At 43.2% G+C, this 21,806-nt stretch overlaps 1 protein-coding gene across 6 annotated transcripts in view; it reads right to left on the bottom strand.

The window, feature by feature from the left end:
• The window catches only part of LOC147016124 (uncharacterized), a 51,066-nt gene that overhangs the window by 16,011 nt on the left and 13,249 nt on the right, over positions 1 to 21,806 (bottom strand). For all 6 annotated transcript variants that reach the window (XM_085848858.1, XM_085848857.1, XM_085848859.1 and 3 more), the window contains 11 exons: positions 20,542 to 20,607; positions 17,753 to 17,837; positions 11,294 to 11,445; positions 10,684 to 10,767; positions 8,925 to 8,978; positions 8,417 to 8,770; positions 7,900 to 8,034; positions 6,389 to 6,428; positions 5,753 to 5,843; positions 3,967 to 4,108; positions 3,677 to 3,781 (listed from right to left, as the gene is read on the bottom strand). In XM_085848858.1, coding sequence (XP_085704984.1) covers positions 3,677 to 3,781; positions 3,967 to 4,108; positions 5,753 to 5,843; positions 6,389 to 6,428; positions 7,900 to 8,034; positions 8,417 to 8,770; positions 8,925 to 8,978; positions 10,684 to 10,767; positions 11,294 to 11,445; positions 17,753 to 17,837; positions 20,542 to 20,607 — 1,308 coding nt within the window. The remainder of the gene's footprint in view (positions 1 to 3,676; positions 3,782 to 3,966; positions 4,109 to 5,752; positions 5,844 to 6,388; positions 6,429 to 7,899; positions 8,035 to 8,416; positions 8,771 to 8,924; positions 8,979 to 10,683; positions 10,768 to 11,293; positions 11,446 to 17,752; positions 17,838 to 20,541; positions 20,608 to 21,806) is intronic.

Raw genomic sequence — 21,806 nt, 5'->3', positions numbered from 1 at the left:
ATACATTAATATGGAACAATTATTGACGTCCACGGATTCAACTTCACGTCAAAAATGTTCCTGTGAACGGGGATATTTTCCCCCCTCGCGATGACAATCGGCTCACCATCTTCTGAAACGCTTTCATGTAATCCGACACCACTTTCATAAAGTATGTATGCAGCCATCGTACCACTCACCCACCCACCCCTGAACGCAGCCCGTACGCGGGCTTTAAACCACCCACCCCCTCATACATCACTAATCGCTTGCAAAGCCAGCAGTTTCTTGTGAACCGATGTTTGTAAGTCATGACGATGCAGTCCCGAGTGGTGTAATTTACCTTTTTCTTTTAATATATAATATCACTTTTAATCTCACATTTATGAAAATAAAAGTACAAATTGACATTAAAGACAATGCTCATGTCATAAATGAAAGAAAGTGTGCATATAAACCTGTATTCCATTGTTTTAGTTAAATCTGACAAAAGCTTCAAATACAATATTTGTCTCGGAGAGTTCCGGTTCTCAAGTTAATACTTTTTTTTTTGTATGTACTTTATGAACGGCCCATACTGGGAATCAGAGCGAAGTTTGAAGGGCTATAAAATCGGAACGAGAGCAAATTTCAAAAAAAATGGCTCGTGTTGTTCTCGATAATAGTCCGTAGTATCTGAATCACGAATAACATTTGATCTCTCTTGATAAATGAGGGAGGAGATACGATTTGAAATCGACGATTTTCGCAACTTTGACAGCCTCGTGACGTTAACCTCGACCTTGGACGACCTTGAAAGTTATATCGTTGTGCATGTCTCATCGACCTCTATCCATTCCACTATTGGTTATTTGTCTCCACTCGGTTTGATTGTGGACAGACGGAGGTACGTACGGACGGACCGACGGACGGGCGGACAGACTTCGAGACTTATTATTAGGTCATCTCTACTGAGATGATAGAAATGACCTAAAAACGAAATGAAAGAAATGAACAACGAAATGAAAAACGAAATAGGAAACAAAATGGATACAAATGCGTGCAGGATGGAAAACGAAATGAAAGAAAATGCGTGCAAAATAGATGGCATGAATAAAAAAAATGTTTTTCAGTAGCCGGACGGTCTTTTTTTCAGTAAAAAAATAAATAAAATAAATCTAACAAATGAGATGAAGCCAACAACTCCCTTCTGGTAAAACTACCAAAATCACAAATCACTGCTCACCTTCACTCTTTCATTCCTCTTTTTTCCCACTTTTGGAATAAACTCCCTCACTCTATTCAATCCCATTCTTCCCTCCAAGCCTTCAAAACAGCTGTTCACCACCACCTCTTATCATCCCCCATCCAAATCCTCGATCTTTTCTACCCCTGATAATCCACCTAAGCCCACCTCCTTCAAAATTCCCTGCTTTCCTTCCTGAAAGTCCATCATGTCCATCTTGTATACCCTGTGTTCCCCACCCCATCCCTCTCCCTTCCACAGATCCCCTATTGTCTCTGTTCCCCACTGTTTTGTCCTTCCCACTCCCGTCCCTCTTGTCTCATGCCCCCCTTGCTGTGCGTTGTGTGTTAGCTCTCACACGAGCCTCGACAAGGTATACAAAAAATCTCAAAAAGTTGTGAACGGATTCGGACAAAATTTGGTGGATAGGTTGGGAGTGTGACAAGTACGAACTGATTCGAATTTGGTGAAGATCCGAATGCAGATCCGGGTATGAGATTTTATAAATTTTTTTACATTTTAAGTGATTCTCACAATTGAGAGATGGGGTCAAAAACTATATATAGCACAATGTTTCACAAATTTAGTGGCACCAACATATTTCACTGGATCAGGCACTAAATGGCGGAGGTACGTGCTCCACCGAACCGAATGCCCTTCTCGTTAACCTCCGCCATCGAAGATGGACGGAGGCTACTGTTTTCACCCCTGTCTGTTTGTTCGTTTGTGAACAGTATTACGGAAAAACTCTGACGGATTTCAATGAAACTTGGTGGGGGAATTAGGTATGGTCCAAGGATCATGCCATTAGATTTTGGACTTGGTCCAAAGTCCAATATAGCGGCCATTTTGAAAAAAATATTTGAATTTTTGTTTTTGCATTTCTACATGCTTTAAGTGATTTCCAACCCCCCCCCCCACAAAAAAAAAATTGTTAGAGAAAAAAAAAATTTGCAACTTTTTTTCCAACAAAATTTAGATGTTTTTTTTTTTTTGCTTTTCTCCATGTTATAAATGATTTCCAACAAAAAAAAACATGCCAAAATTATAATTGTAGCTGATTTTGGAACTTCAGGTGGATATACCCACGTAAAATCAATTTCGGTCTCAAGGAATCTAGTTATGACGAATGAATTGAGTATGTAAAAGTTAAAAGTAAAAGGGAAAGTTGCAAACTATAACTCTGTGAGCACTGTTGACATCAAATTGAATGAATAGGATATCAGGTTCACTTAAGTGACCCAGCAGTATTGGTGGCGGAGGTTTTGCACTCTACCGAGTGTTCCCTCTCGAGTTTACACTGTATTTATTGCATTTACATGTTTATTTCAATTGTGACATGTATATTTCTGGCTGCCGTCAATCCTCGATTTTCTGGAATCCCAGGAACCGATCCCCCCTTTTCCCGTTGGCCCTTGGTTTCCACGATCGTGGTTTTAACCATCGCGGGATTTTTCAGGAACCCAACCGCCACGACATTTGAGGGTTTTCTGTATTTCTTTCTTCATCCCCAAAGCCCCATGCATTCCCTCAAATGCACAAGTCTTTTTTCCTACATGTCCATTTAAGTCCCCATCTCGTATTAACTTCTCAGAAACATCTACCTTTTTTGCACCACATTCTCCAATTCCTCCCAAAATTTTCTTCTCTCCTCCACACCAAAGTTTATTTGTGGTGCATAAACTGACACTTGCGTTCATCAACCATTCTCCTATGGTCAGCTTCATTTTCATGATTCTACTGTTGTACCTTGACACTTTCAAAACCTTCTGTATAAACTTCCCTGCAACTAGCATACAACACCCCCTTCATCCTCTTGACCAAAATAACTTTTCTTGTCCTGTGCAAATTGTCCTTGCCTCTTGACCTCTCCATCTCGTCTCCGACACACAACATATATCTACCTTTCTCATTAACATTTCCAGACTTCTCCCACTCATGAGCCGAACAAACTCTCAACACTACCTCCACTACCTTATTTTCCTCATGCGTCAGGGGCCCTATGTACATCATCCAGCTATTTGTCATCATCATGATTAGCATGGTAATAAAGTCCATTTCCTATGGTTCGTCCATCTCTGATGTAGGCAGGAGGACCTATCCACGGAGTACTATGGGCTGTACCCCACTCATTATTTACAAGAAAGACAAACACAGCCAACCAAATAATTTGTACAACTCAAAACAAATGTACAACAAACAAAATATATCACACTCGTCTCAGGTAGTTTCAACCATGACCCAATAACTTTATCAGGCCGAAAGAACAGCTCTGTATGCATGTTCACAAAAAAAAAATGTATAGATACACCTTGTTTTACTTTATTTTTGGCATGTCGCAGACGAGTGCAAGTCTCTCGCTGATAGAACTGTTAATACCCTCCGTATATGTACAGCTTGTTAGAATATGCAAGAAACACAGGAAGATGTGCACCGCTGCCAAGAATGTACAAGAGGTGGAAGAGTACTCACCATGAGGCACAAACAGCGAACCGATTGAAGCTCAGAGAAAGCCTCTTCACAGCCACGCTCCCTGGCAAGCACGTCCATAAATGCCTTCTCTGCCTCTGTATAGCGCTATGGAAGAAAACCAATTATTTTCCTTTATGTTGACCCATTGCTTCAATTGTGGCTGAATGTTATCCAATGCAGGAAGACCATGTTGACCTCGTGAGTAGCTACCACCAACACACTTGTTGAACAGGGTGCGAGTTGATAAATAACCAAAATATGTGTGATTGTGTAATATATGCAGGTCTCACCTTCAATGCAACGAGAGCTTTTCCCTTACGAAAATATGCTTTGGTCCATGATGGATTGATGTGGATAGCCCTAAGTGCATCTGACAAAGCCTTGTTGTATTCATTCAAATGCTCATAACAAAATGCCCTATTGCAAAAGTATCTGCAATCACACAAAAGGAATACAGAAGAAGAAAAAAAAATATTAAATATCGAGCAAGTAAACTACCAGGTGCAAGATCAAATCCGTACCAACCACCCCTCCCGCCTCCCCTCCTCCCAACGTTTCTTTTCAGGTACATAAAATTAAGTAAGGTGGTAGCAGAAAGAAAACAATCTTGTCAATTTTTTGTATTATTCATGCTATAATGAACAGATCTTTGGTGGTCCGATGGTTGTACTTGCACAACAGTGTTGCATCATCTTCAGATTAAACAAATGCTATTATTGTTTATTTATGGAATTAAAGTAATGTTGTCAGAAAGCTTGCCGAAATGAAACCCGACCGAGTTGCATATTTGTGTTTTACAACGATTCTGTGAGCATGCCTGCGATTAGCTAAAACAAAATGACGAACCAAGATCTTTGAGATCGATTGACCAATCCGAGTGGATTTATAACACGCTTTCAGATCACCAAACTGAATAGGACATCACACAGGCAAATTGAGCAGAAGACCATACAAACTTTGTGGTCATCGGCAAGACATTTGGAGCTTAGAAATGCCATCCAAAAATCGTGAGAAAACTTTTGAATTGTATATCCCACACAATCAAACCCAATCCTTGTCCCCTTCCGAAATGGCCTGATGGGGCAAACAAAAATTTACACGTGAAAAGACGACCAATTTCAAAATGAGTGAGCAGCGAGCCCTTGGTGTGCATGAACAATCTGCAGCCTTGGGGCGGAGAGTGCGGGAGACACACACACCTTGTGCCTTTCAAAGCACAAGCAGTGGTGCCTGCAATATTTATGATTACTCTTCTTTCATCATCATCTGCCAATACACTTCTTTTTACTTAATTTACCTCGACAAAACATGTTGAACAAGAAGGGCACTCGGTTGAGCGCATACCTCCGCCACGTAATGACTGATCCACGTGAACATATCGGGCCTGATACATTTTTGAAATATCATGCTACATACCGTTTTTGGCCCGATCTCTTAATGGTGAAGAATCACATAAAACATTCTAGTAGTCGGATCCGGATCTTTACCGAAATCGAAACAATTCATTGTGGTCACACCCTCAACTTGTCCACCAAGTTTCATCCGAATCCATACACAACTTTTTACGGTATCATGCTATGTATGAGTTTCGCCATAACTCTCAATGGTGAAGAATCACTTAAAAAAAATTATCAGATGCAGATCTGGATTTGGATCTTTACCAAAATTGAATCAATTCTTCCTTGCCACAAACCCGTGTCCATCAAGTTTCATGCGAATCCGTCCACAACTTTTTGAGATATCATGATATATATCATTTTTGGCTCTATCTCTCAATGGTGACGAATCACTTAAAAAATTCTAGTAGTCAGATCCGGATCTTCACCAAAATCTAATCAGTTCATTCTTGACACACACCCAACCTGCCCACCAAATTTCATCCGGAACCAGCCAAAACTTTTTCAGACATCCTGCACACAAACAGGCAAACAAACAAACAGACAGACAGATGGGTGAAAACATGACCTCCTTCACCTTTGGTGGCAGAGGTAATAACTCCAACAGAACAAAGTGGAAATCATGGAAGTTGTAAGAAAATGTATAATTATTGTAAATCAAACTAAACTTTGAAGTTACCTGCAATCTTCAGAATTCAAAAGGATTGCATTTGTAAACATTTCCACCGCATCCGAGTAAAGCTGTGCACAAGCAAGTTTGTGGCCTTTCACTGCAAAGCAAGAGCAATCATCTTACAAACTCCCAACGAATAGACAAATATAGTATGAAATGAAATGAAGTCACTCTCAATAATTCAAAAAGATCGGAATGATGAGTGTGTGGTGAAGTCGGTTGAAAACATAAAGTAAACCAAAACGTATGGGACAACTGAAGATAGCAATCGACTGACAACGTTATCAAATAAATTAATAAAACAAACAATCAACAAACAAAGAGTTACAACAGTGGTTACAAGTTACAAAATCTTTGGCCCCACTGCCACACAGTCAATAAATTGCCTTTTTATCACCGGTCATCTCGCTCTTCCCCAAGCCTGGATTTGGACTCGGAGTGAACGAACCAGCAGTGAAGTCACATAAATGCAGACGAGCTTAAATTGACTTATAACATCCAGTAGATGCGAAAACGAAAACAGGCAAAATTAAAATAGATCGTTTTCCATTTGGAGAGAACAGCCTGCATCGGAGCAGATTCGTATCACCAAAGTTGAATATTAATCATTGTGAACATGGAAGTAAAAACAGAAGAGCCCACCTGCATATTCCAAACTCTTGTCTACAGGTGGTTCATCAGGCTGCGAAATAAAGTGGCAATATTCACTTTTTAAGATACAAATCAAATGTCAGCAAGATAAATAAGACAATCGTTCCAACAATTAATGTCATTCATTTCAAAACACAGTCGTCAAAATATCGTTGCAGGAACGCGGTACGAGATAAAGGGAGTGATATAGATCAGTTATGTCATTGGTGGCTGTCTAGCATAAGAGTTTGCTTCTGTGCAGAAAGTAGGACCCATGTCGAACTATTCAAAAGAGCGCTAAGCGTCTCTCCACACCATTCTGTATTGTCTTAAAACCCATTTACCCACCGTTTAATGTTCCAAGTTGCGCCAATGGTCATCTGTCCATTTGTTTTCTTTTTAAAATGAACTGTTCAATTCCACCAGCTCCGCAAACCCCAGCAACTCCCACTCCCACAATCAGCACACAGTCATGAAACAATTATAGCCAACGAAAGCTTGACCCCGGGCAGTCGAAGCAGTGGTTGTCAGAATTGTAGGTTGAGAGAGAGAGGTTGGGGGGTCAGCTCGTGACGAATTGAGTGGAGTCCCGTGGAGCCGAACGGCGCAACAGACAAGTGTGTGTGTGTGTGTGTGTGTGTGTGTGTGTGTGTGTGTGTGTGTGTGTGTGTGTGTGTGTGTGTGTGTGTGTGTGTGTGTGTGTGTGTGTGTGTGTGTGTGTGTGTGTGTGTGTGTGTGTGTGTGTGTGTCCCGGGTGAAAAGGAGCATCGGAGAGCCCAAACGCGGTGAGGCCCCGAATGTCTCTCTCTCTAGAAAGATAGACACTTTCTCACCACCAGTCCACATCAAACCGAGCATCACAAGGGGAGAAGGTTCTTTTGGCCCTGTGATTTATTTGTCCTACTCTTCATGGAGAGACTGGACAAAGAAGCACGTTTAGCCGAACGAGATATTGTGGGTTTATAACTTTATATAAACTGTGATACATGCTTCTTTCTTCTCCCTTTCCTTGTTCTCATGACCCTTTCATTATCAACTTATTAAAACCTGTTCTCACCATTAATTTGGGTGTTGGCTGTGTGCAGTTCATTTCATTGGAATTATAACCCCTGTGTAAGTCCACAGCCATTGGGAATTGGTGCCAAACCTAGTTAGGTGGTCACAAAACACGCGATAGGATTCTTCAGGGTTCGCTCGGCCCAAGTATTAACAAGTGAGGAACCTATCACAGCGGCAGAATCTCAAAGTTTTCTGTACGTCGAAAACCGAATAAAGATCGGTTTGGTTTTCCCAGCGGACAATGCATGGTCTCTTTCGGCAGTCCGTCGCTAAAAGGGGGTCATGAGGGTGGTAGATTTGACCACGTCACCAACTGGCGGTACACAGTTACATTGGTTTGTCAGGATTGGGATCGCGATACTGGTCTGAATCCAGTGATCATTAAAATAATAATTAAATCTTCAGGAGAGAATTTCATTCATAGATACCAAATGTGTCAATCATCAGCCAAAGTGAAGGACAACCTTTTGGGGTTCTTTAACTTCAACTTTAGGCTTTTCTTTCTTTTCTTTGTTCTCCGGTCTCACAGGTTTCGTCTTAACCTTCACTTTGCTTGACGCTTTTGTAAAGAAAGCACTGTTTACATCCCAAGCAGGTTCCTGCAGAACACACAAGGACAATATGGTACAAAAAAAAACAAACAAGAACCGAAAGACAAGCTTCATGTATCAAACTTATCAATTACCAATACAAGGTTCTAACAAGCTACACTGATGCATTGCCTGAGTAGTGGTAGAGTCAATGAATGATTGTGAAGAGAAAACGAAAATAAAAATGCATGCGCACACAAATAACATAAAAATATTATAACACAGCTACGTCATTGACTCGTTGCAGGAGATATTATCCCACCATTCATTAACAAAGTCACTAGAAGTTAGTTGAACAAATGCAAGGCACACCCATGTCTACATTTTGCAATGTGAAAGGCACAAAACTGCATCAACAAGTGTCAGAATTCTTGCCAAATGTTACACTTACTTCATCGTTGTCTGACTTCAAAGTAGGGGATTTAATGTTGCCTTTGGAGGTAAGACTTTTTCCACATGCCAAGGTTGGCACTTTTTGAGAATCATCACTTCCATTGCTCAATGTTGAAGCCAACCCATTCGTCGGGGCATAGTTTGTTTGGGCGGGTTGCTTTTCTCCATTAGCAGAGCATCCCACGTTTTTATTTGCAAAGTCTATGCGACAATCCTTATCACATGCATCTGCAGAAGATTGCGCTTTTTTTGTATTGACATCCTGCGAAGCACCATTAACCATCGTTTCAGGCTGTTTATGATCACCCTTTGCTTGTGTGGTGCTAGTCACATGTTCTAAAACTTCAGCATCCTAGAATGAATGGGAAAGGTGAAAGTGAAGGGGTTAGGTTAGGAAGAATATTCAACATCATGAATGATTTAAATATTTACAGACAAGAAAAATCATTCCAAGTGCAAGCATTAGCATATCAAGAAAACAGAATTTGTTCGAAATGTAATCACACCTCTTCTACTTTTGCTTCACATTTTTGCCTCTCATTCTTGCGCTCCTTTTTCCTCTGTTAAGAATTGTAGAAAACATGGGTGTTAAGACAAAACAGAAAATAAAAAGGGAATAACAAGAAAAATTTGTTCCAATAAACTACACGACCGGTCAAAAGTTTTAGAACACCCCCATTTTTCAGTTTTTACTGAGATTTAAGCAGTTAAAGTCCAGTGAATAACCTGAAATGGTACAAGGCGAAGCGGTAAACTGCAAAAGGTTTAAAAAAAAAATTTAGGTTAGCAAAAACTAAAAAATTATGTAAATTTCAGAGTTGTCAAAAAAGGGCCCTTTTCAGGGAACAAGTAATGGGTCAGCAACTGCAGCTGTTCTGCAGCAATAGAAGTAAATTAAGCCTTGAGAGTTGATGCAAACAATTCCTCCAGGTGTCCCAACTTTTGTTGATTAGTTACTAACCCTCTGTCTGTATAAAAAAGCAGTGATGGAACAGACTTTGTTGCTACATCCTCTGAAGCATGATTTGGACAATATTGCACTGCAGGAAGTAGTATATTGCTATCATAATGGCGAGAAAAAGATAATTAACAAAGGAAGACAGACCATTATAACCCTTAAAAGTGTAGGTCTTTCCTTTAGAGAAATTGCAAAGCAAGCCAAGGTATCAGTGAGTAGTTTCCCACACCATCAAAAGGTACTTCAAAACTGGAGGAAACTCTGACAGGAAGAGGGCTGGCAGATCCAAAGCCACAACACAATCAGAAGACAAGTTTCTGAGAGTCAACAGCTTGCGTGAGAGGTGGCTCACAGGACAGCTTAACACTGGTCAAAGTAAAGAAGTCTCAGTTTCAACTGTGAAGAGAAGACTTTGAGCTGCAGGTTTGACAGGTCGAGTGGCAGTAAGAAAGCCATTGCCAAGATGGTAAAATAAGAAAAAGAGGCTTGCCTGGGCCATGAAGCACCGCCAGTGGACTACTGAAAACTGGAAGGTCTTATGAATGATGGAAAAAAAATGATGAATCAACATTTGAAATCTTCGGTTCATCACGCAGGGTTTTTGTACGCCGTCGAGTCGGCAAAAGGATGGTTCCTCAGTGTGACACCAACTGTCAAACATGGAGGAAGCGTGATGATCTGGGGCTCTTGCTGGATCCAGAGTCGGCGACTTGCACAGAGTGACTGACACCCTGAACCAAAAGGGCCACCACAGCAATTTGCAGCGCTATGCACTACCCTCTGGTCTATGCCTAGTCGGTCAGGGGTTCATCCTACAGCAAGATAACGACCCAGAACATACCTCCAGGCTATGTCAGAACTACCTTAGAAGAAAAGAACAAGATGGTAGGCTTCAAATCATGGAATGGCCAGCACAGTCTCCAGATTAAACCCCATCGAGCTGGTTTGGGATGAACTGGACAGAAGGGTGAAAGCAAAGGAACCTACAAGTGCAACATATTTGTGGGAACTTCTGCAACAGTGTTGGGAAGAACTTTCCGAACAATATTTGATTTCCATTGTAGAAAGAATGCCACGAGTATGTTTGGCTGTTATATCTGCAAAAGGTGGCTACTTTGAGGAGTCAAAAATTTCAATCAAATTTTGTTCAACAAAACGAGTCCATGATTTCTTTTTTATCTACAATTGTTTATTTGTTCTATGCTTTAATTTCAGAGTACATTGAAACATTAAACTGCTTAAATTTCACTAAAAACTGCAAAATGGGGATGTTCTAGAACCTTTGACCGGTAGTGTATATCCATAACCTTCTTCTTTTCTTTTCGTCTTTCTGCCTTCTTTTTCGCAATTTCTTCTTGCCTTATAAGTTCGTCTGCACTTCTCTTCACTTCCTGAAATGCATAGAAAAAAAAAATTGATCGTTTTACTGAACGCCTCAGTTTCTTTGAAATAAAGCCTGGAATGATAACATTTTCACAATATTAAATGTTGAAAATATATAGCCGTGAACTTCAAGCATAAGCGAATAAGCGGTGAGAAAAGTGAAACCACAAAAATCTTGCCACGTAACCAGACTCCAACTGTCTCCCTCATTATTTTTTACCGAAACCTCTTCCCTTCCTTCTGGAGTGGAGGGGGGGGGGTGGCGGGGAGGTAAAAATAGAGGATAGCTAACAAACATGTCAGAGTACGAAGACCTTAGAGGGTGAGAGATCAAAACTAAAATTATATTTCAGTTCAAAAGGAACTCATTTTGAATGAGATGTTATAAAGACAAGAGATTCAATGAAATGTGCTTAAATGCATTTTCCACTATCTTTACAACAAAACATTATGTTGATTTCAAAATAAGAAACAATGGAAAAAATAATGTTAAGTTCAACCCTATGTTTTGAGAATGTACAACTAAAATCTCACCTCTGCAGTGTATGATAGTTTATCAGCAGATGCGTCCTTCGACGGTGCTGGTTGAGTATATAAATTTCTGACAGCACGGTTTCCTCTAAACCCAGCCCCTGTTTTGAAGCAATTATCGAGTTCTTCTTCAGAGCCGTCATCACTAAATTCATCTAAAATGAAAGGACAAGAAAGATGTGAAAACCAAAGACAAATCAAAGAACAATCCATCAAGTTACATGCATCAAATAGAAAATTACAGCAAACAGAAAACAGATATATATATATATATATATATATATATATATATATATATATATATATATATATATATATATATATATATATACATACATATAAAAAAATTAATAGTCAATATAATTTTTTTTTGAAAATAAAAAACAAAAATAGAAATTAAAAAGAAACAAATAAACAAACAACCAAAAAAATACACCCGAGCGGGTTTGATGGTCAGCTCGGATACAAAACTTGATGCAACCGAGTGTTAATCAACCTTAAGGACGACGGAAAGGGGAAACAGAATTCAAATTGAATTTAAAATAAACGCGTGAGGCCGCTCGAAGCAAAAATCTCCATATTCTAGGAATCATTCCCAACATCATTATACAATTTTCAAACCCGCATTGATGGCCGTGAAATAAATACTCTGAGTGTGTGCATTTAATGACTGTGTCCAGGACAGAGCTGGACCCCAACTAAAAAGGACCCTGGGACCACCGAGAAGCTCAATCACTCGCTGCCTGCACGTCATCACATGACCAGCCAGCTCGCCGTCGGATGAAACACCCGAACAAAATCTTAAAACGTCCGTTTTTCACCGGAATTCTTTTAGATACTTGTAGAGCACATCCCCAAACCATCTAAAATATAAACATTAACCTCACAGACGCTACCAATAAGTAGTCCCGCAGGAGGATAGGTCACCAGGTGAAGAAGTGAATGAAAAGCATGTGGTGTCCCTTCCAGTCTCACGGTTAATTTGAATCGATATGTTTTCCTCATGAAGAGTATGTTTCTGAGCGGATTTGCATGAAAATTATATTCATTAAACGTGTAGCAACACCGGAAGGTCCCAAAAGTGAAAACAGAAATCAACTAGAACTTAAGACAGCCTCGTTATATGTCATGGAAACGGATGGAAGCCCATGGAAGCTTCCCCTCGCTGCAATGTATTCCACACAGACCGAGGATATAAACATTCAATTTTCACAAAACTTGATGCAACCGAGTGTTAAACAACCTTAGCGACTACAGAAAGTGAAAACAAAATTTAAATTGAACTTAAAAAAACCGCGCGAAGCCGTGTTGAAGTCAGCGGACCTCGTGTTGCCCAATAAACAGGGCCAGACGACAGAGGTAACGAGAAACTAGTTGGTCGAATTAAATCTTCTTAATCATCCCAATGAAACCCATTGTGCATTAGAGCCGTCCGATGTTTCCTTTTAGGCCATTCAACCAATCGGTCATTTTGCACTTGATGACCCTGTAACCTTGACCCCGAGGCGAAAATGCGAAAAAGGGCCTAACAGAAAGACAGAACTATCCTCACAGAAAGAATAGAAAATGAAAAGAGAAACCAAATAAAAAGAAGAGAAAGAATAAATAGGAAGAATGACTAGAAAATACAATTAGAAAACAAATACCATAAATAGAAAGAATAGAAAATAAAAAATAAAAACCAAAGAGAAAATTGAAAATGAAAAACAATGAATAGAGGGAATAGAAAACATAAACCAAATATAAAACAGAAAAAAAAAATAGAATGAATAGAGAATATAAAACGAATCAAATGTCAAACAATACATTTTAGCAATTCTGATAAATATTCCAATTTTTTATTAATCTATTAGTCGTAACTTGAAAAGAACGATGACAGCACACCGATGTCCAGAAACCACTGGGATGAAAATATTCAGTAATATTCTCTCCCCCCCGCCCGACCACTCCTCGCTCTCCCTCCCCCGCCCGACCACTCCTCGCTCTCCCTCCCCCGCCCGACCACTCCTCGCTCCCCCCCGCCCGACCACCTCGCTCTCCCCCGCCCGACCACCTCGCTCTCCCCCGCCCGACCACCTCGCTCTCCCCCGCCCGACCACTCTCGCTCTCCCCCGCCCGACCACCTCGCTCTCCCCCGCCCGACCACTCCTCGCTCTCCCCCGCCCGACCACCCCTCGCTCTCCCCCGCCCGGCCACCTCGCTCTCCCCCGCCCGACCACTCCTCGCTCTCCCCCCGCCCGACCACTCCTCGCTCTCCCCCGCCCGACCACTCCTCGCTCTCCCCCGCCCGCCCACTCCTCGCTCTCCCCGCCCGACCACTCCTCGCTCTCCCCCCGCCCGACCACTCCTCGCTCTCCCCGCCCGACCACTCCTCGCTCTCCCCCCGCCCGACCACTCCTCGCTCTCCCCCGCCCGACCACTCCTCGCTCTCCCCCGCCCGACCACTCCTCGCTCTCCCCCGCCCGACCACTCCTCGCTCTCCCCCGCCCGACCACTCCTCGCTCTCCCCGCCCGACCACTCCTCGCTCTCCCCCGCCCGACCACTCCTCGCTCTCCCCGCCCTCCCACTCCTCGCTCTCCCCCGCCCTCCCACTCCTCGCTCTCCCCCGCCCTCCCACTCCTCGCTCTCCCCGCCCTCCCACTCCTCGCTCTCCCCGCCCTCCCACTCCTCGCTCTCCCCCGCCCTCCCACCTCGCTCCTCCCCGCCCTCCCACTCCCTCGCTCTCCCCCGCCCTCCCACTCCTCGCTCTCCCCCGCCCTCCCACTCCTCGCTCTCCCCGCCCTCCCACTCCTCGCTCTCCCCCGCCCTCCCACTCCTCGCTCTCCCCCGCCCTCCCACTCCTCGCCTCCCCCGCCCTCCCACTCCCTCGCTCCCCCGCCCTCCCACTCCTCGCTCTCCCCCGCCCTCCCACTCCTCGCTCTCCCCCGCCCTCCCACTCCCTCGCTCTCCCCCGCCCTCCCACTCCTCGCTCTCCCCCGCCCTCCCACTCCTCGCTCTCCCCGCCCTCCCACTCCTCGCTCTCCCCGCCCTCCCACTCCTCGCTCTCCCCGCCCTCCCACTCCTCGCTCTCCCGCCCTCCCACTCCTCTCGCTCTCCCACTCCTCGCTCTCCCCGCCCTCCCACTCCTCGCTCTCCCCCGCCCTCCCACTCCTCGCTCTCCCCCGCCCTCCCTCGCCCGACCACTCCCTCGCTCTCCCCCGCCCTCCCACTCCTCGCTCTCCCCCGCCCTCCCTCGCCCGACCACTCCTCGCTCTTCCCGCCCCCTCGCCCGACCACCTCGCTCTCCCCCGCCCCGCCCGCGCCCAAACACTCCTCGCTCCCCCGACCGCACGACCACTCCTCGCTCTCCCCCGCCCGTCACTCCTCGCTCTCCCCCCGCCATCCTCGCTCTCCCCCCGCCATCCTCGCTCTCCCCCCACCTCTCCTCGCTCAGCTGCTACTCCTCTACCCTCAAACCCATCAATGCACAGCCAAGTGAGCCTTCTTCAAAAAAATTAATTAATAAATAAATTTAACCACATCAAAAAATAAATAATTCTGGTTACCAGAACATGCGTCCGATCAGGTTGAAGTTTAAAATATATACCAGATCAGATTCTTAAATGTGAAGTTTCACGTCGATCGATTAAGTGGTTCAAGAGGAAAAAAATTTAAAAGATTTTTTTCCTCAATCCAATATGGCTGCCAGACATTGTGACATCAATTATTTGTGCATGCATATGCTGAAATCCCCAAGACTTGGAGAACATTTGTATGAAGTTTCCCCTTGATCTGGACAGCCATTCTGGAGAAAATTTTATTTAAATTATAGTGTAAATCCAGTATGGCTGCAAAGCCATGTTACCGATGACATCACGTGTATGAACCTTTTGTTCCTCATAGATAGGCGATCATACGTGTAAAGTTTTGCCTCGATCTGTTCAGCCACTTTAGGGAAGAAGATTCTTGAAGTTTTTATTTTTGTTGGGGGGGGAACAATATGGCTGCCAAATCACATGACTGATATCATCAATTTTTTTTCTATGGACCATTTTATCATTAGATGACAATCAAAAAATTTCATACAAATCAGATGTAACGTTCTACATATGCAATTATGACGTCATAAAAAACATTTATTCCCCAGAAGGAGTACTTGGCATGTGCCAAGTTTCAATTTTTTTTTTTTTCCTCGGTGCGGTTTCAGATAGAGGTCCAAAGTTTTAACGTTTTTCCAACATGGCTGCCACAACACGTGACCTATGATGTCAGAGTAATCAATAAAACATTCTACATGAGTAATTGTTCCGATGGTGAAAATTTTGTCCCAATCCGATAAACGGTTGGGGAGGAAAACACTAATGTTCTGCACGGACAAACAGACAGACAAAGACAAACCCGAATGCAATACCCTCTCCTTCGGCGAGGGTAAAAAAATCAATCATCCAAGGTACTGCGTTTTTTTTTTTGACTGAACAAATCAATAGAGATGAATGTTTGGATTACATTTGGGAAGCCAGACGATACATATACACAAAATACAACTGAACTATAAATACCTGTCCAGGATCCAAAACATTCCACGATACGAGAGTTGAAACGATCATTTGCATTAGCATGTGACACCATGCACGCTTTGGAGCTCTTTACCTCTCATGTGATTCCCAAGTGCTCTTTCTCCCATATTCTGGATATTTAATGCGTTTTCACAGACCCTGCAACTCACATTCTTCAAATTATCTTCCTTTCCCTTTACAACCAGGAGTGCTTATGCGAAGTCACCGACTTCCTGCTTAATCAGGAGTTTCTGTGAACACTTGCACAATTTAAGCGTGATGCAGAAACCATTTTGGCTTGGCTTTGGTAAATCCCTGGGAGAAGCTAAAATTGATAACATTCTCTTTCAGTGGAATTAACAATTCCGTTAATGTGCTCTTCACCCTGTCTGACGGGGGCATTGCAGATCATTTATATTTGTGTAATTTTCTCAATTTTCCAGGAGTTTCAAGGACGCGGACAAGTTTTCTCAGACTCCCCAGAATTGGAGAGCGCTTTCTCATTTTTTTTTTCAGGACTTTCATACACTTTCAAAGACTGTGTGAGCCATGAATATATAAAGAAAAGGATGAAGGTTATGCACCAAAGTGAGCACTGTTTCTCATAATACATCCAGGAACAAAAACTTTTGGAAGTTACAAACAAAATGAAAAGGAACTGCTATCTGGGTTGGTTTCCTCACACCATCATTAATTAAACCGCAGAACACTGTTTTACCGACAGCAAAGAATTTTAAAAAATAGCGGCAATACACCTAGGCACTCACCTGGTTGAATAATGATACTGAGGAGGAAGTCAACGTGTGACGGAATCTTTCATATAATTCACGGAACAAACACAGTGTTTGTGTTTGCTTGTGGGTTTGTCGGGCTACTTCTCCTACAGTTCTGGCCAATTACATCCAGCCTTGGTACAGAGGATCAGCATAACCCCAATTCTCTATATAAATGTGTATCGTGTCGACCCGCCTCCCAGTGAGGGAAGGTATTACAAGTCTCCATCATTTACAGTGCAGTATTCCTGTCTCAACGTTTTCCAGTTCAGAGATGTTTTGAATTGTATGGAGGTATGTTTTTGCTTCAGGTGCATAACCCAGGTTATTTTTTTTGGCGTATACAGAGCTGTCAGTTGCCGATACACCACCCAAATAAAGGTATGCATCAGAAGAACGCATTGCATGCTTGAAACAAGATCTCCCGTCAAGCGGGGACTCTACCAGTTAACAAAATGTACCAATGAACCGATGTTATCGCCAATACGTATTTTGGGCGGACATACATCAGTTCTGGACATTTTTTTTTAATGTCATGAACAAACTTTGATACATCATGGGTGATTGATGTAGGTTGTGGTCAAGTTTCATCAGAATTGTGTGTGTAGTTTCTGAGAAGAAAGCAAATACTTATTTAGAGGGTAACCCCCCCCCCCCCCACCACACCCAACCTCCCCCCGTTGACTCCCCAGATGACGTTTTTTTAAAATGTCATGAACAAACTTTGATACATCATGGCTGATTGATATAGGTTGTGGTCAAGTTTCATCGGAATTGTGCATGTCGTTTGCGAATAAAGCAAATACCTCTTTCGTGGGGGCAACCCCCCGTAAACTCCATTCCTAGACCCCGTTAGGATCCGATTTTTTTTTTCATGCCATGAACAAACCTTGCTACATACTGGGTGATGAATGTTGTGGTAAAGTTTCATCGAAATCAAATGTGTAGTTTCAGAGAAGAGGTTGCAAGTATTTGTGGACGGACGGACGGATGAGGCGCCATCCTATAAACTCCCCGGAACTACGTTCCAGATGTGCTCATAATGAGAGTAACAAAAAACAACATTAATCAACAGGACAAAAATCAAATATTACTGGGAGAATCTCGTCATGGTTCCAAACCCAAAGTCCCATTCCAAGCAGCACGCACTCACCATAATCGTCATCGGAATTGGCAAAGTGCATAAACCAAAAGTAGTCACCCTTCAGGAGACGTATTAAAGCAAGTTGCATCTCTTCCTGAAATAGAAATGAAACAATGATGAAGCACACATCGTGAATGACTGACACAAGGCTTTCACGTTTACATCAGAGAATAAGTCACTCAAATTTTTGAGCCTCGCCATCAGCCATGACCTTTCTTGAGCAAATCACATATCTACGTTTGCCTCCAAAGCCAGTTGCTGACTGACCATCCTCCATAGTACAAAGTCTATCCTTGGCACATCTGAATTCCAATCCACCTACAAGGCCTTCATCCACAGCTTGATGGAGTACTGCTATCCCATTTGATCTGGTGCTCCAGCTGCATACCTTGCTCAGTCAGCTTGACGCGATGAAAACAAAGGCCTTCAAAAATCATTGGAACCTTCCGTGACGAAAATGATTCTCTGGGGCCTATTACTTTCACATTGGAGCCAGGTGCGTGATTTCTATCTTCCAACGCCTCTTTTCATCACGCCCCCCCCAACCCCACAAACTTCTGGTGGTCAAAGTCCAAACTCAATGCTTACCTACACTCATTTGTTCATCTTTAATCTTCCCTGTGGAACCAACTTCCTCGGTCTGTTCAATCTCATCCTTTATTCCAGCAAAGAAGCCAATTTTGTTCAATCTCCGTTCACCACGATCTCTGCTAATCTCCCGTCCACAACCAAGAACAAAATCAACCAAGACAGCTGTTTTGAGCCTGAAGCATTGTCTCTCAGAGGGAAATCTCACCATGGTCAAGCACCGACAGATATCTCAGAGGAAGTATAGACACCCTTGAGCTGTCTAGTCTGGGTTTTATTCTTCACCTGTCTCTGGAATATCAATGTGGTATTTTACATGGAGGCCATAACATAATGTACATCGTCCTTCAGAAGGGATGTCAAGCCATCCATCCTGTCTGCCTGCGAATGTTAAATATCTCAGAGAAGACAATTTGAAAAGATACCATTGTATATGCCAGCAACCTGGTCAAATTCAAAACTCCTGAACCTAGATTTGAAGGGGGCACTGCATAAACGAGAAAGTTGGAATCCCACCCAAAATGACGGTGTTCAGCAACTATGCGCTGCATTTGTGAGAAATGAAAGAGCAAGGTTCGAAGTTCGAGCCAGAGGTTATGAGAACAAGCAAGATCGAGCAAAACAGTGACCTACAGTGTCTTCAGAAAGTATTCACACCCCTCGACTTTTGTCACACTTTGTTGTGTTACAGCCTGAATATAAAATGGATTCCATTTAAATTTTTTGTCATCAATCTACACAAAATACCCCACAATGACAAAATGAAAACGCGTTTTTAGAATTTTTTACAAACCAATTAAAAAATGAAAAGCTGAAATGTCTTGCGTCAATAAGTATTCAGTCCACCCCCCCCCCCCCCCCCCCCGAGTCAACACTTTGTAGAAGCAACTTGACTTTGGCAGCGATTACAGCTTCCGGTCTTCTTGGGTATGTCTGGATCAGCTTTACACATCTGGATTTGGGGATTTTCTCCCATTCTTCCTTGCAGATTTGTTCAAGCTCTGTCAAGTTGGATGGGGAGCGTCGGTGAACAACAATCTTCAAGTCTTTCCACAGATTCTCAATGGGATTCAAGTCTGGGCTTTGGCTGGGCCACTCAAGGACTTTCAAATCTTCACTGCAGTCTAAGGTTTTTTGCACTCTGAAGCAGGTTCTCTTGAAGGATTTTCCTATATTTGGCTCCATTCTTTGTTCTCTCTATCCTCTCAAGTCTGCCAGTCCTTGCTACTGAAAAGCATCCCCATCGGACGATGCTGCCACCACCGTGCTTCACAGTACGGATGGTGGTCGATGGGTGTTACGCTGTGCTCTGTTTCTGCCAGATGTTGTGCATAGCATTCAAGCCAAAGAGTTTAACTTTCGTCTCTTCAGACAAAATAGTCTTTTGCCTCGTGCTCCAACTTTCACGTGCCTTTTTGCAAACTCCAGACATGCAGTCACGTGCCTTTTTCTCGGGAGTGGCTTCTGTTTCTTGGGGAGTTGAAGGTTGGGGAGGGGGGGGAGTGGAGATAGTTGGAGGTTGGGGAGAAGGGGGGGAGATAGTTGGAGGTCGGGGAGATGGGGGGAGATAGTTGGAGGTTGGGGAGATGGGGGAGATAGTTGGATGTTGGGAAGACGGGGCGGAGATAGTTGGAGGTTGGGGAGATTGGGGGTGGAGATAGTTGGAGGGTGGTGAGATGGGGAGCGGAGAAAGTTGGAGGTTGGGGAGAAAGTTGGAGGTTGGGGAGAAAGTTGGAGGTTGGGGAGAGGGAGGGGGAGATAGTTGGAGGTTGGAGAGAGGGAGGGGGGATAGTTGGGGGTTGGGGGGGGGAATAGTTGGAGGCTGGAGGGCGGATGGTGGGTCATCAACGTCTGCATGAAAAAAAAAAAAAAAAAAAAAAAAAAACTCCATTGTGGCACCTGCGCCGTGAAAAGCAAGTCTGTGGAGAGTTGCATACCTATGCAAAAATCAGACAATGTAGTGAATATTGTATTTCTAATTTCACCTCATCAGATTGTTTTTTCTGTAATTTACTTAATCAGGTTTGTTTTTTTCGTGTCAGGTTGTTTTCCATTTAAAGTTATCGATTCCATGAATTCTGTCCATTTTCTGCGATCGAGGAAAATCATTGGCTCTATATCTATTTTAAATGTCAATTTCCTGAAATGATTTTTTGAGGAGGACAGACATAGCATAAAGAAAAACAAAATGGTAAATGGATTCCACTTACAAATTCTTCTGGATGCCCCGAATTTGCTGTAAGAACTTTATAAGCTTCAGACACGTCTTGGAATTTCTACAAAATATTATTTCCGGGTGGGAAGGGAGGGTGGAATACAGAGAAAAATTAAAATATTCAACTAAGATAAGGAATACTGCCTGGTATCACCAATAAAATTAAAAATAAAAATAAAAACAGGATCTCCAATTCCAAAGACGACACAACGAATGAATAACTTATCTTGCTGATGAAAATTAGTGTTGATCTATGTCAGCGGACAGGTAGAATGATGAACGACATCAACATGACATCGGCTGAGGTATGCTAACCACCGTGGGAAGTAAGCAGAAGCTGACGTCACAGACATTAACACTCTCTTAGAGTCAAAGAGAAGCTTGGACTGGGTATTTATGCCCCCTAGCCCCTTGCTGCCAAGAGGTTGCGAGGACTGTAACCCCTCACCCCACCTACCCACCCCCACTTCCTTTGGAGACCAAAACAATGAACGCCAGAGTGGGGATCCCTTCCGCCCGAATGGAGAATGGAGTCTCCAGAGCCGGAATGACCCAATGATCCCCCACGTGGAGTGCACACCCGCTCATGGTTCGACACTCCTGCTTTGTCCCCTCAGGGAAACTGGCCAAAGCCTGCAGTTCGAGGTACAAGGGCAACCTTAGCCACCAATGGCAGGGCAGGAGAGTTGGAGTGAGGATTCCTCTTGGAATACTCACTGTCAATTTTGGAAGGGAACCAATAGAACTTGGAAAAAAAAAACTCCCTCCCCCTCCACCTCCTCCCCCCTCCCTTTGGAGACAGAGGCTAAAACCCCAGTGGGACCCGCTCTCAGAATAGAGTCCAAAAAGGGACTGGGAGACCACCTCCCAAAGAGTCTCCTAAGATTCCCCAACACACAGTGTCCCTACTTAAACAGTGGCACAGATTAGGGATCCATAGCCATGTCATCGAGACATGGTTGTCCCTCACAGAGGTACTCTTTTGCTCCAATGGAGGGTTAAGCCCGAAGCATCAGCTTCTCCTTGCTTCCAACAGCAGTCAGCATACCTTAATCAACGTCCTGTTGATTTAATCCACTATTCTACACAAAGAAAGCATGCTACAAAATACAAACAAATGCTTGAAAATACAATGTTGGGAGAACATAGCAAGCATTAGTCTTGAAAACAACGAGTCACAAGATCGGAGAGCTTCTTCGAAATATTGCTAACAGAAGGAAATATATATAATTAACGAAAAATTAACGACTTCCAAATCAA

The sequence above is a fragment of the Eptatretus burgeri genome, chromosome 12, assembly GCF_056783735.1.
Source record: "Eptatretus burgeri isolate ZD-2024b chromosome 12, Ebu_testis_v1, whole genome shotgun sequence".
NCBI lineage: Eukaryota > Metazoa > Chordata > Myxini > Myxiniformes > Myxinidae > Eptatretus > Eptatretus burgeri.
Note: the sequence above shows the minus strand (reverse complement) of the source record. Positions and strands in the feature narration are given on the sequence as shown.